At 51.5% G+C, this 14069-nt stretch overlaps 1 protein-coding gene across 7 annotated transcripts in view; it reads left to right on the top strand.

Moving 5' to 3' along the window:
• GRAMD1C (GRAM domain containing 1C) overlaps positions 1 to 13015 on the top strand; it is a 144834-nt gene extending 131819 nt beyond the window's left edge. For all 7 annotated transcript variants that reach the window (XM_075592844.1, XM_075592843.1, XM_075592842.1 and 4 more), the window contains 4 exons: positions 3601 to 3661; positions 5912 to 6022; positions 9415 to 9517; positions 10346 to 13015. In XM_075592844.1, coding sequence (XP_075448959.1) covers positions 3601 to 3661; positions 5912 to 6022; positions 9415 to 9517; positions 10346 to 10426 — 356 coding nt within the window. In that variant the 3' untranslated portion in view covers positions 10427 to 13015. The remainder of the gene's footprint in view (positions 1 to 3600; positions 3662 to 5911; positions 6023 to 9414; positions 9518 to 10345) is intronic.
• Positions 13016 to 14069: the final 1054 nt, after the last annotated feature.

The following is a 14069-nucleotide window of genomic DNA, read 5'->3' as shown; positions in this document are numbered from 1 at the left end:
GGAGAGCGTGACAGCCGTGGGTGACTCCGGGCAGCTCAGGGCTGCTCCCTGCTCTCTCCGTGGGTGACTCCGGGTAGCTCAGGGCTGCTCCCTGCTCTTTCCGTGGGTGACTCCGGGCAGCTCAGGGCTGCTCCCTGCTCTCTCCGTGGGTGACTCCGGGCAGCTCAGGGCTGCTCCCTGCTCTCTCCGTGGGTGACTCCGGGCAGCTCAGGGCTGCTCCCTGCTCACTCCGTGGGTGACTCCGGGCAGCTCAGGGCTGCTCCCTGCTCTCTCCGTGGGTGACTCCGGGCAGCTCAGGGCTGCTCCCTGCTCTCTCCGTGGATGACTCCGGGCAGCTCAGGGCTGCTCCCTGCTCTCTCCGTGGGTGACTCCGGGCAGCTCAGGGCTGCTCCCTGCTCTCTCCGTGGGTGACTCCGGGCAGCTATGGGCTGCTCCCTGCTCTCTCCGTGGGTGACTCCTGGCAGCTCAGGGCTGCTCCCTGCTCTCTCCGTGGGTGACTCCGGGCAGCTCAGGGCTGCTCCCTGCTCTCTCCGTGGGTGACTCCGGGCAGCTCGGGGCTGCTCCCTGCTCTCTCCGTGGGTGACTCCTGGCAGCTCAGGGCTGCTCCCTGCTCTCTCCGTGGGTGACTCCGGCGGCTCAGGGCTGCTCCCTGCTCTCTCCGTGGGTGACTCCGGGCAGCTCAGGGCTGCTCCCTGCTCTCTCCGTGGGTGACTCCGGGCAGCTCAGGGCTGCTCCCTGCTCTCTCCGTGGCTGACTCCAGGCAGCTCAGGGCTGCTCCCTGCTCTCTCCGTGGGTGACTCAGGGCTGCTCCCTGCTCTCTCCGTGGGTGACTCCGGGCAGCTCAGGGCTGCTCCCTGCTCTCTCCGTGGGTGACTCCGGGCAGCTCAGGGCTGCTCCCTGCTCTCTCTGTGGGTGACTCCGGGCAGCTCAGGGCTGCTCCCTGCTCTCTCTGTGGGTGACTCCGGGCAGCTCAGGGCTGCTCCCTGCTCTCTCCGTGGGTGACTCCGGGCAGCTCAGGGCTGCTCCCTGCTCTCTCCGTGGATGACTCCGGGCAGCTCAGGGCTGCTCCCTGCTCTCTTCGTGGATGACTCCGGGCAGCTCAGGGCTGCTCCCTGCTCTCTCCGTGGATGACTCAGGGCTGCTCCCTGCTCTCTCCGTGGGTGACTCCGGGCTGCTCCCTGCTCTCTCCGTGGATGACTCCGGGCAGCTCAGGGCTGCTCTCTGCTCTCCCCGTGGGTGACTCCGGGCAGCTCAGGGCTGTTCCCTGCTCTCTCCGTGGATGACTCCAGGCAGCTCAGGGCTGCTCCCTGCTCTCCCCGTGGGTGACTCCGGGCAGCTCAGGGCTGCGCCCTGCTCTCTCCGTGGATGACTCCGGGCAGCTCAGGGCTGCTCCCTGCTCTCTCCGTGGGTGACTCCGGGCAGCTCAGGGCTGCTCCCTGCTCTCTCCGTGGGTGACTCCGGGCAGCTCAGGGCTGCTCCCTGCTCTCTCCGTGGGTGACTCCGGGCAGCTCTGGGCTGCTCCCAGCTCTCTCCGTGGGTAACTCCGGGCAGCTCAGGGCTGCTCCCTGCTCACTCCGTGGGTGACTCCGGGCAGCTCAGGGCTGCTCCCTGCTCTCTCCGTGGGTGACTCCGGGCAGCTCAGGGCTGCTCCCTGCTCTCTCCGTGGGTGACTCCGGGCAGCTCAGGGCTGCTCCCTGCTCTCTCCGTGGATGACTCCGGGCAGCTCAGGGCTGCTCCCTGCTCTCTCCGTGGGTGACTCCGGGCAGCTCAGGGCTGCTCCCTGCTCTCTCCGTGGGTGACTCCGGGCAGCTCAGGGCTGCTCCCTGCTCTCTCCGTGGGTGACTCCGGGCAGCTCAGGGCTGCTCCCTGCTCTCTCCGTGGGTGACTCCGGGCAGCTCAGGGCTGCTCCCTGCTCTCTCCGTGGATGACTCCAGGCAGCTCAGGGCTGCTCCCTGCTCTCCCCGTGGGTGACTCCGGGCAGCTCAGGGCTGCTCCCTGCTCTCTCCGTGGATGTCTCCGGGCAGCTCAGGGCTGCTCCCTGCTCTCTCCGTGGGTGACTCAGGGCTGCTCCCTGCTCTCTCCGTGGATGACTCCGGGCAGCTCAGGGCTGCTCCCTGCTCTCCCCGTGGGTGGCTCAGGGCTGCTCCCTGCAGCTCAGGGCTGCTCCCTGCTCTCCCCGTGGGTGACTTCGGGCAGCTCAGGGCTGCTCCCTGCTCTCTCCGTGGGTGACTCCGGGCAGCTCAGGGCTGCTCCCTGCTCTCTCCTTGGGTGACTCCGGGCAGCTCAGGGCTGCTCCCTGCTCTCTCCGTGGATGACTCCGGGCAGCTCAGGGCTGCTCCCTGCTCTCTCCGTGGCTGCCTCCGGGCAGCTCAGGGCTGCTCCCTGCTCTCTCCGTGGGTGACTCAGGGCAGCTCAGGGCTGCTCCCTGCTCTCTCCGTGGGTGACTCAGGGCTGCTCCCTGCTCTCCCCGTGGGTGACTCCGGGCAGCTCAGGGCTGCTCCCTGCTCTCCCCGTGGATGCTCAGGGCTGCTCCCTGCTCTCCCCGTGGGTGACTCTGGGCAGCTCAGGGCTGCTCCCTGCTCTCTCCGTGGGTGACTCCGGGCTGCTCGGGGCTGCTCCCTGCTCTCTCCGTGGATGACTTCGGGCAGCTCGGGGCTGCTCCCTGCTCTCTCCGTGGGTGGCTCCGGGCAGCTCAGGGCTGCTCCCTGCTCTCTCCGTGGATGACTTCGGGCAGCTCGGGGCTGCTCCCTGCTCTCTCCGTGGGTGGCTCCGGGCAGCTCCCTGCTCTCTCCGTGGATGACTCCGGGCAGATCAGGGCTGCTCCCTGCTCTCTCCGTGGCTGACTCCGGGCAGCTCAGGGCTGCTCCCTGCTCTCTCCGTGGGTGACTCCGGGCAGCTCAGGGCTGCTCCCTGCTCTCTCCGTGGGTGACTCAGGGCTGCTCCCTGCTCTCCCCGTGGGTGACTCTGGGCAGCTCAGGGCTGCTCCCTGCTCTCTCCGTGGGTGACTCCGGGCTGCTCGGGGCTGCTCCCTGCTCTCTCCGTGGATGACTTCGGGCAGCTCAGGGCTGCTCCCTGCTCTCTTCGTGGATGACTCCGGGCAGCTCAGGGCTGCTCCCTGCTCTCTCCGTGGGTGGCTCAGGGCTGCTCCCTGCTCTCTCCGTGGATGACTCCGGGCAGCTCAGGGCTGCTCCCTGCTCTCTCCGTGGGTGGCTCAGGGCTGCTCCCTGCTCTCTCCGTGGATGACTCCGGGCAGCTCAGGGCTGCTCCCTGCTCTCTCCGTGGATGACTCCGGGCAGCTCAGGGCTGCTCCCTGCTCTCTCCGTGGATGACTCCGGGCAGCTCAGGGCTGCTCCCTGCTCTCTCCGTGGGTGACTCCGGGCAGCTCAGGGCTGCTCCCTGCTCTCTCCGTGGTACATTAAACAGCCTGCACCGTGTGCCGTAGTCTGGTTGATTTGTTGATGCATTAAATGCTCCGAATGTGTTCCCTGTGCTAGCTACAAAGTGCTAGAAACCTCTCGCCCCAGACACGGCCGCACAGCATTTCCTTTTGTAACTTGTATATTTATTTTGACAAACCTCTGTGTTTTTTTTTCTTATAAGGGAAGAGAAGAAGAGATGCAGAAAGAAGCTACACTGTTATCATAGTAGTCATGAGCATCTTGTAAGTAGTGATTCTTTAATGAGCCAGCTCTGGTATTTGTATGATTGGGTACACAGGTTTTTGTGACGACTGTTTTGTGGACCATAGGCTATGTGAAAACGTGCCACAAGCGTACACGGTGCTGTACTTTTTAGAATTGCGGTGTATCCCGGCTTTAATGAAGCAACCCAAGCGTTCCAGTAACTCAGAGATGTAGCAAGGGGTGAGTCCCCCCCTCTCCCCCCCCCCCCCCCCCGTGATACTTGCCTCCAAAGGAGGTGCTGGTATCTCGGCAGATTTTAAAGCGCCCATGTCACGCAGGCCAATAGGAAGCTGAACCTGATGACATCATAGCTTCCAATTGGCCCGCAGGGCGCGGGAGCTTTGATACGCCGCGATTATGTTGTCCCGGCTATCCGAGCGGAGCAACTACCGGCACCCCCTACGGGGTAAGTATCTCCGGAAGCAAGGGGTCCCGGAGCTAAAATTAACGGGGTTCAGCTTTGGAGATCCCCTGCTTCAATCGTGTGTAAAAAAAAAAATGTAATAATGAATTGTCGCTTTATTGTAAAAGAAGGAACTGACGCACAGAGCGGTTGTGACTTTCCCTTAGTCGCTTGCGCTCAATCACAAGTTCTCCTGCTTCATACTTTATCTTGTTGAGCCTGTACGGTTGTTGCATTTTGATTGAAGTAACATTATCCTGTCACAGGACCTTAATCATATCACCGTCCCAGAGGTTTAGGGGTTAATTCATACCGCATATTATGTTCTCGACATCTAGAGAGTGCCATCAGAGCAAGGCGCTACATGGCTGTCATTCTGTATATCTGCATATTCGTATGCCCAGAATCCTTTGTGCTTACACTGCGTGATGTCCAGGCATCTGGAACACTAGGATAGGCTCTGGAAATGTATTTGCATTGCAGTTATTCTGACCCCATTTAGTACCTGTAGGATGTAACCTTAACCTCTCATATCCAACATAGGTGCCTAGTGGTGACTGGTCAAGAGAACGTTCACCATTTATATGGCCACAGGGATGGACATTAGAAATAATAGATAATAATGATATTAGATGGTACAGCAGTCTTGTGACCTCTTAAGTGACATAACCTGATTCATTTCCAAAACATGCTGTGACCTTGGACACGTCCCTTTTTGCTAGATACCAGCTATTAGATAGCAAGTTGTTGGAAGCATGAATTATGTCTTTATTAGTCTGTGTACACACAAAAAGATACGCCTTCCAGACAGCTTCCACTCGCCTCCGTAACGAGCCTGCTCTTCTCCTTATTGCACGGAGCAGTACAATCTTTAGGATCAGGGGGCATGATAATGTAATATTAACCTTGACTTTTGGTATCGCTGGAGGTCGGTGCTTGATCAGCAATTAGCAGAATAAAGCGCCTCGTGTGCTCCCATTCAGAGGGTGAGAGGGTGCAGCACCTGGGCTGTATACTAATTGTAGGGAGATAGTCACAGAAGAATATAGATAAGATTAGTGAATGAGTACAGTACTTTATTGTCCGCATACATAGGCTCTTAATCACTATCCTGTGAAGCAGTCTGCCCTGCGTTGGAGAACATTTTAGCCCTGTTCATTTGAATGGAGTTGAGCTCTTCTCCAACATGGGGAAGACGGTTAAACTACATTCACTAGGGATCATAGAGAACAGTAGATCTGTAACATTATTGGATTAACGTCTACTCCTCAAAAATCATTTTGTCTCCAATCGGAGAAAAAAAGCTAAAAGTTTTGTATGTATGCGTGTGTGTATATATATATATATATATATATATATATATATATATATATATATATATATATATATATATATATATATATATAATCAAAAAATAAATAGATGATACCGTTCTGTGGCTAACTAAATGCTTTTATTTGTGCGAGCTTTCGAGATACACTGATCTCTTCTTCCGGCGAATCTCGAAGGCTCGCACAAATAAAAGCATTTCATTAGCCACAGAACGGTATCATCTATTTATTTTTTGATTATTGAAGCTCGGCTAACACGGTACTGATACCTCTACATGTGTATATATATATATATATATATATGTATATATATATACTTTTCTTTGAAATCTTGTTCATTTTTTAGCATGCTAATGATATGTGTGAAAGTGCAACCCATACAATATATAGTCGGGAGTATGTGAACACATAATATTGTACTGTAAAGGGTATGGTACCCATAATAGCCTGTATTTCTATATTACCTGAATGGTTCTGTTCTTGGCCTCCCCCAGCCTGGTTCTGCTGGTCCTGTTGAACATCACTCTATTCCTGAAGCTGTCCAAAATCGAGCACGCAGCTCAATCCTTCCACAACATCCACCTTCTCCGGGACAAGTCCACCAGGTAAGAGATCTAGAGACAGCTACTGTGCGTCTGGGTGTCTGTCTGTCTCCATATACACACAGATGTTGTTTTTTCCCCCAAACGCTTTTTTATCCTGGTTAAATAAGTGTAGCAGGGATCCCCCTTCTTACCTCCTGGGGGGAGATCAGCCCTGCTGCTCAGGAGAAACGGTACCGCTGGGGCGGCCATGTTGGTACACCCAAACCGGATAAAGAGACCGGGAGAGGATATCCTGAGAAGCAGGATTTCCTCTGCGGGATAGAGGTGACCTGGGCAGAGTATCCGGAGCCAGGGAGGAGGAAGGTAGTGTCCGTGGAGCCTGTCAAGCTCCCGGATTAGGCCGAAGCTTGCCCCTAGGCCCAAGGTAGTTTCTCCCTCACATTGGGTTTGCAGGGCTGGCCCAATGCAGAGACAGCTCCCGATAGTCAGGGAACACAGCGGAGCAGACCGGAGCGCAGCGGGAGGCTTCCCACTGCGGCCTGTGGACCATCTATCACCCGGACCTTAAGGTGTGAGGGGGCTTGTTGTTGGAGACCCCGCAGCGTGGGACCCGGTTACTGTTCTTGCCCTTGCTGGAAAGTGTGGCCTGGCTGGACCTTAAGCCAGGAATGTATTGTGCACCAACGCAAGGGGAGAGGGTAGCGCTGCCCGCACACATACACTGGGAGGGATTACTAGTGGGACACTGGGTTACAGGTGCCCGAGCACCCTCGGTACTATTGGGACTAGCTACCCCAGGACTATTACTGTTATTATTGTTACTGTGCATTGTGTTGTGAGTGTCATTATATGTTTTCTGTGGGACCACAGTAAAGGAGTTATATTTGATTGTGAGTGTGTTATTGGGGTATACGAGTTCCTATGAGGAATCAATCCTATTGCCCCTGGATCCTCATAGGTGGAGGCGCTGCACCATATAGAGATATACAGAACCCACAGTCACCCCAGGCTCCCTTTGAGCAGAGGCTCGGGCCTTCTGTACGCCTGACAGGTAGCACCAGTACCGTACTAGCCGCTGATTCCCTGGGGGGGGGAGGGAGGGAGGGAGGGAAAAGGGGGAGACACCTGTTACTTAAGGTTTTATTATTCTTCAGTGGTCTTTTAAAAGAAAGAAATTTACATCAACATTTCTCCAAAGTTGCAGCAGCTCCGGAGACTCTTTCCTTGGATAGATGATGCCCCTGGGACCTCCACACTGGGTTTCTGCTGTCCGCCTGCTTAGTGTCCCAGCACTTTGAACATTTAACGCTTTATCTTCTTCTTTTTACATTCAAATACAGACAAACTTAAAAATTAGATGAACACCAATGTGCTTCTCTCAGCCTCTTTTTAAAAAAAAAAATATTTATTTACAAATCTGATCACAATTTGGATGTATTGCTCTTTTTTACCAAATGTAAAGAGCACCTTTTTCCCCTCTCCAAAACATTGTTACAAAATCATCCAAACAACTAAAATCTGGAGGCCGCAGGTTACGGTGTATTATTTGTATATTTAACAAAGTAGACCTGCTTTTACATCTGTCATTTTATATGTTTTTCTAAAGCGTGGGACGGGCTTTTGTTGAGAAAAATTTAAAAAAATACAAAAAGCCATTTAAAAGCAAACAAAAGGTTAATAATTACCCGGGCGGGGACCAGGAGAATAGAAGCCGCTGTTTATATATCTGAATGTCTTCACTTAACACACCTTGTAGAAGTATTCTAAGGGGAGTTGCACCCCCAGGCAAGTCTCAGGTGAGAAATTCTGTTAAAGGGTAAAAGTTTATATGCTCTGGGGCAAAAAGTATCTCCAACGTCATCAATTATGCTCAGTATCATTATTTTTCTTTACAAGAAATTCACACCAGGCTAAATCGAAGGTAAAGATGGATCATTCTTGTATTCTATCAACCAGCCTTTTCCACCGTGCAGATGTAGCTAAGCGAACGGTCTTCGGTGTCATTGACCGCAGTGGTGGCAGCACCAGAAGGCAATGTCTTCTAAATGGCTGATGCAAGTCGGGGCCTGTAAGTTCATCTCTGGGACAGCGTGTACTCGCCAGGTCCTCCCCTTTCTCGGGGTGTTTCGTGTGTGGCTTCTTCTCTTCTGGAGCTCTACTGACGTATCCCAACCTTGCCCATTTGATTCTCTACATTCTTGGACCAACCTCCTCTTTTTTCTAGTTAACACATTCACTGACAGAGGGGCGCAAGTTTGCCCTACTTGTCAGCAATGGGTCTTGCAACCGGCCCTAATGCAAGAGGAGCCAGTACAGGCAGCAGACGCAGTGATGTATCCAGGAGTACGGGAGGAGCACCAGAAGGATGACCCCAGAGAGGAAGTAGCAGCACGCCCGGCCCAGGAGCAGCGCCCTCCTGAGAAGAACGGATCCGTTGTTTCAGCAAACCACATCGGAAGACGAGGTCCAATAGAAAGAATGTGAGACCACGAGGAGAAGAGCTTTCGGAGACCTCCTCTGGAGAAGATTAACTTGGAACTATATATAGTTGGGTTATGTAGATAGATAGTGGTATTATTGTTGGTTATTTTTGTTTAGGTTCTATGTGAAGTGTTTATGAGAAGGGGAGGAGATGTGGTGTATTGGTACTTCCTGATCACTGTCGTGTGATGCTGTGGTGTCACCACTCTGACTTCAGAACCAGGAAGTAGAGTGAGAGCCATGCAGAGTACCGTCAGGCACCAGCAGTCTGAGATAACCAGGAGAATGACTGCCTGACAGCAGCAATAAAGAAGCATCGTTCAGTACCGACAAGGTAGTGTGTTATTGTGAAGCATAAACACCGAGACATAACACAGATCCTGTTTCCTTCTCGGTTCCCCATTTTGCCTCCAAGTGGCCATATGGATCCCTGCAGTTCTCTTTTTCTAGGGGCCTTTTGGGTTGTTAGGACCACCGCAAATCAGCAACATAAACACCCTAATATGCCAATGGATTTGATCTTCATGTGGTTAAGAGGGTAGGAAGTCAGGTACAAAGCTGTGCAAATTCTACTGGGTATATCCTCACAAGGGAAGGCTGTGCATTCATTGGAACTACTGTACGCTGCTGTACATAATATTATCTTGTATAATCACAGTGCCTGTTAAATTGATTTACGTGTACGCTTCCAAGACAGTATTACCGCATCCTCTGGGTGGGATGCATTGGGTCTTTACGTTGCTGGTTTTCTAATTGAAAACCTAATGACCTAATAAACCTAATTGCAATCAGGAAACGGTCAAATAGTTTGTGGCCGCACAGACAGGAGAATTAACACGTGTTAATAAAAAAACAAGTGCGTAACTCCTATGCCACACATTGTAATCTTGCGATGTAAAGCCTGGAACCTGTAAGTCTGTATGTGTACATTAATGCCATATCCATCACGTCACATACTGTATGTCTTTCAGGTTACACTCCAGCGGGATGGGGGAAGGCCAGCCCCGAAATAACAGGGGCCATGGACCTGGATTAAGAGGGGTTCTTACGGACTCCATAGCAACCCTCGAACAGGTAACACTCTAAAACCCAAATATACAACTATGGAATTTGTATTGGGCATCACTTGCAATCTACACCCCCTCCTCCCCCCTATGCTGCCAGTGCATTGCTTGTAGTGATGGGGTTAGTCTGGGTGCCATTTTTGTTTCTCCCCCTGTTCGTGTGCTTTTTCTCTCAGAATACCCAGGGTTAATGGGGTATAACAATAAAGTCCTCGCACAAGGAGCCTGCGATGATTTACTTGGACACCCAAGTTCCAGTCTTCGCAGCTGTTACAGAGACTTGTGTTTATGGGGCATATCAGGGTTACCCTTTATCAGGGGTGCTCAACTCCGTTCCTCAAGCCCCTCCCCAACAGGTCAGGTTTTCAGTATATCCCGGCTTCAGCACAGGTGGCTCAATCAGTCCCTGCTTCAGTACAAGTGGCTCAGTCTTGGACTGAGCCTCTGATTGAGCCACCTGTGCTGAAGCTGGGATATCCTGACCACCTGACCTGTTTGGGGGGAAGGAGCGTGGGGACTGGAGTTGAGCCCCCTGCTTTATATTATAAGAGTAGGGTCTCGGAGCTGCTAATGGATATGAAATGTATGTAGATATTTATATTTTGAACGTTGTCTTCACCATAACTAAAACTGCAGCTGAGCACCAAAGATGACAAATTAGCTCTAGTTATCACTTGTTACTTTCAGATAATCCTTAACTGAAGGATGGGGACTAGTATGGTAAATGGAAACAGACCAAAAAGATTACGTTTAATAGTTGTACAATGTTTCCGAGTGTCTTGCTGTGGTTATCTCGACGTACACTATCCGTGTGTTCATAATCTCTCTGTATCCACAGCTCAAGAACTCCCTCCTCCTGCTCCAGAAAAGCTTTGACCTTATAAACAAGACGAAGGTCGAGGGGGCTTCTGCTAGTTAACGGACCGCTGACCCTGGGAGCTGAAAGACTTTCCATGAAGGAGATGCTGCACTGAGGAGAATCCTTTGCATATTCTCTCCGCAGCGTCCAACCGCAGCCCGATGAGACTTTGTCACGGCTGCCCGTGTAATGACCGCAGAGGACGACGGGCATTTTCTTCTGTAGCACAGACGCCGAACTGGTGTAAAAGGGACCTTGCGATGAGCACAGATATGTCAAAGAAAGTTCCTCCGTTTACAATGTGGTTCTCTGCATGTTTTTTTCTCTGAAGCTGCTACTTTCTCTGGAACGTTTGTTAATTTCCGCCCTTAAAGTCGGTTAAAAACGAACACGTTTTCTTTCACGCTCTTTAGTCTGTTTGTACTGCGGTCAGTTTTTTCCGGGGCCTATATGTTGAACCGATCTCCTGAAGTCACTTTATTACGCAAACCCTCAGGTTTTTAGAAGATCCTTCTTTTTAATTGTAAACTGTGGTACGTGGTTTTATAAGGAAACGAATGCGGCCGGCAGTGCGCTCGCACGTCCGGGGTATAGCACACGCGGGGGCGGGCAATATTAACCGTTTTGGTGCCAGCTTTGCAATGTGTTGCAAGCCCATCTGGCTGAGAAGGGGTTAATTTTCAGCGGAGCTGCAAGTCTTCTAATATTTCTCCGTTATTGTGCTAGAGCAGGGAGGGCCGACATCAGTCCTCCTGGGCCACCAACAGGTCAGGTTTTGAGGATATCCCTGCTTCAGCACAGGTGACTCTGGCATTGACTGATTCATCTGATTGAGTCACCGGTGCTGAAGCAGAGATATCTTTGAAACCTGACCTGTTGGTGGCCCTTGAGGACTGGAGTTGGCCGCCCCTGGGCTAGACTAGAAGCCACACTGCGGTCCCCGACTGTACATCTCGGCGCGTATGTGGACATTCCCCTCATACGCAGGAAGACGGCACACGCAGGAAATGCAGAAATGGTGTAAACATGGCGAGGTACAGATCCGAAACGGTTACCTACTGTATGCTAGCAATCCCGATCCCCAAACACTCAGAAAGCCTTCACATTGATGCTGTGACCCGTAATGCTTTATTGAAGCTGAAGCCGTTCGCCAAAAATATCCGTGCACTTCCCCCACCTCCAATATTGTTCATTTGTTGACTATATTGGTTAGCACTCTTGGCACGCGTCTACCTGTAGCGCTTCTTGTCCTTGCAGGCCGCCATGCATGTGATGGGATGTGTGTAGTCTGGCCACAATACAGCAGATGGGTTGATCATGAGTTACTGCAGGGGGGGGCTCCACTCCAGTCCTCAGACCCCCCACACACAGGTCAGGTTTTCAGGATATCCCAGCTTCAGCACAGGTGACTCAATCAGAGGTCCAGTCAAACACTGAGCCTCTGATTAAGCCACCTGTGTTGACGCAGGGACTCATTGAGCCACCTGTGTTGAAGCTGGAATATCATGAAAACCTGACCTGTTGGTGGGGCTTGAGAACTAGAGTTGAGCCCCCTGCGTTAATGTATCCTATAAAGCTCTTTTCAGCCCGAAGGGAACAGTTATTTGACACCTGCAGTGCACACAGGTAGAAAAACTAGAAGTGAATATTTATAGTCTAGTTGTGTTAAAGGTACAAGTGATGTTACATGTTCTGTCATTCCCGGAGGGACCCGAGCGATGCGCTGTTACAATAGCCAGCATTCACGGTGCTCATTATAACACCCGTCACCAGCCTTTATTTTACCTCCGGAAACACAAATCTTCACTTTGTGTTAGACTGGCGCTGTCTTGTTGCTAATGCACTCGAATGATAACACGTTTGGCATGTGATAAGACCTTGGGTGAATTCTGCCTCCAAGGAAATGTTCGCAGGGTGGCTGGGTAAAATGTTTCTTATAAAAACGGCGTTGGCGTTTTAAATAAGACTATATCCTGCTGCTTTGCCGGGGTTTGTGATGACGACGACGCGGCCATTTCCTACACGTCTGAAATCGTGCTTTTGTTTCATTCTGTTGGTATTGTTTTTGGAAGAAGAGCTTTTGCCGATACACTGTAGGAACTGTTAAGAACAGGGGCGGCAAACTCCGGTCCTCAAGGGCCACCAACAAGTCAGGATTTAAGGATATCCCTGCTTCAGCACAGTCAAAGACTGAGCCACTGGTTGAGCCACCTGTGCTGAAGCTGGGATATCCTACAAACCTGGCCTGTTGGTGGCTCTTGAGGACTGAGTTTGGCCACCCCTGCACTAAGGGACTTAACAGCCACCTTGCCTGTATCATACAGCATTGGTGCCCAGCTCCAGTCCTCAAGGGCCACCAACAGACCAGGTATTAAGAATATCCCTGCTTCAGCACAGGTGGCTCAATCACAATGATGCTCAAGTAATCAAAGTGACTGAGCCTCTGAGCTACCTGTGCTGAAGCAGGGATATCGTTGAATACCTGGCCTGTTGTTGACACTGAAGGACTGAGTTTGGCTACCCCTGATCTAGAACAATTGCAATAATTGGAAGCTACTGTAAGCAGTGAATGTAGATCTACTAATGTGGGATATACACAATTCAAGAAGTCTTTTATACAAATAAATACTGTCTCTACAGGTGACTGGATTTGAGGCTGGCTCCATGTATTATGTTCCTGGTTTTACTGCTACTTGTTATGTATTTTCTGTATAATGAAGGCCAGACACATCTCGCACCTCTCGTCTCTGTTTAATACTCTGAGTATCAAACTGAACCACACATGGTGATCTTACCGCACGAGCAATGAAACGTGTGACTGTGCTCTGAATGCTTTCTGTTAGCCTTTACTTTGTAACCTGCACATGCATGTAACCTGCACATGCATGTACATGGGAACAAGAAATGTATGCCGTTTGGAAAGCTTTGTACACTAGAATTTCATCTATAAAGAACTATGTAGGTTGTGTTACCTTTTAGAGGAGCAACATTATAATCTTCAAGACATTTTTACGCAGCCCATGTTTTAACCGGGCGCACCCACCCTGCAATCTGTTAATTTAGGGAGGAAATATCGAGGCAGCGAAGGAGTTATTACAGATATAACACTGAGACGGTGATTGGGATTAGGATTTGGCAAATTCTGTTCTATTTATCCAGTGCTTGAAAACGTCAAACAAATGAAACATTTAGTGAACGCCGGGGAGGGGCTTCACTTCTTACTGAGCAACCGCCCCAGCGGTTTCCGTTATGTCTGCGTTTGGGCGTGAATCTACAAAAGATAAAGTTGGGAAACCAGACTGTCCCAGTTCCTCCCCCGTCCCCCCAGTACAATGTGTAACCAACCTTTTAATGTTTAGCGCGATACCTTCCAAGCTGCGGACACCTCTGATTTGGGGGAAGCATTTTCTTCTGTGCCAGCGCCCTACTGTGTATAAGGGAGTTGTAATTGCACTTACTACATTTGACACCGATCTCTAAGGCCTGGGACATAGTGAGTTTTAAGCTCGCTGAGCCGCGCTGAGCAGATGCACAAAGCCCCTGCATCTGTCATCAGCGCGGCTATAGTTTCTCCCTCCGCATGCACGCTGATGCGTGCGGAGGCTGAGAAACTTTGCCGAGACAGGCAGGTTTGAAATTTGCCGCTCGGGGAAGTGGACGAGCGGTCACGTGACCGCTCCCATTGGATGGGAGCGGGGGACTA

This window comes from Ascaphus truei, chromosome 3 (assembly GCF_040206685.1).
Source record: "Ascaphus truei isolate aAscTru1 chromosome 3, aAscTru1.hap1, whole genome shotgun sequence".
NCBI lineage: Eukaryota > Metazoa > Chordata > Amphibia > Anura > Ascaphidae > Ascaphus > Ascaphus truei.
The sequence above is the reverse complement of the archived record's forward strand: the minus strand, read 5'-3'. Positions and strand labels throughout refer to the sequence as shown.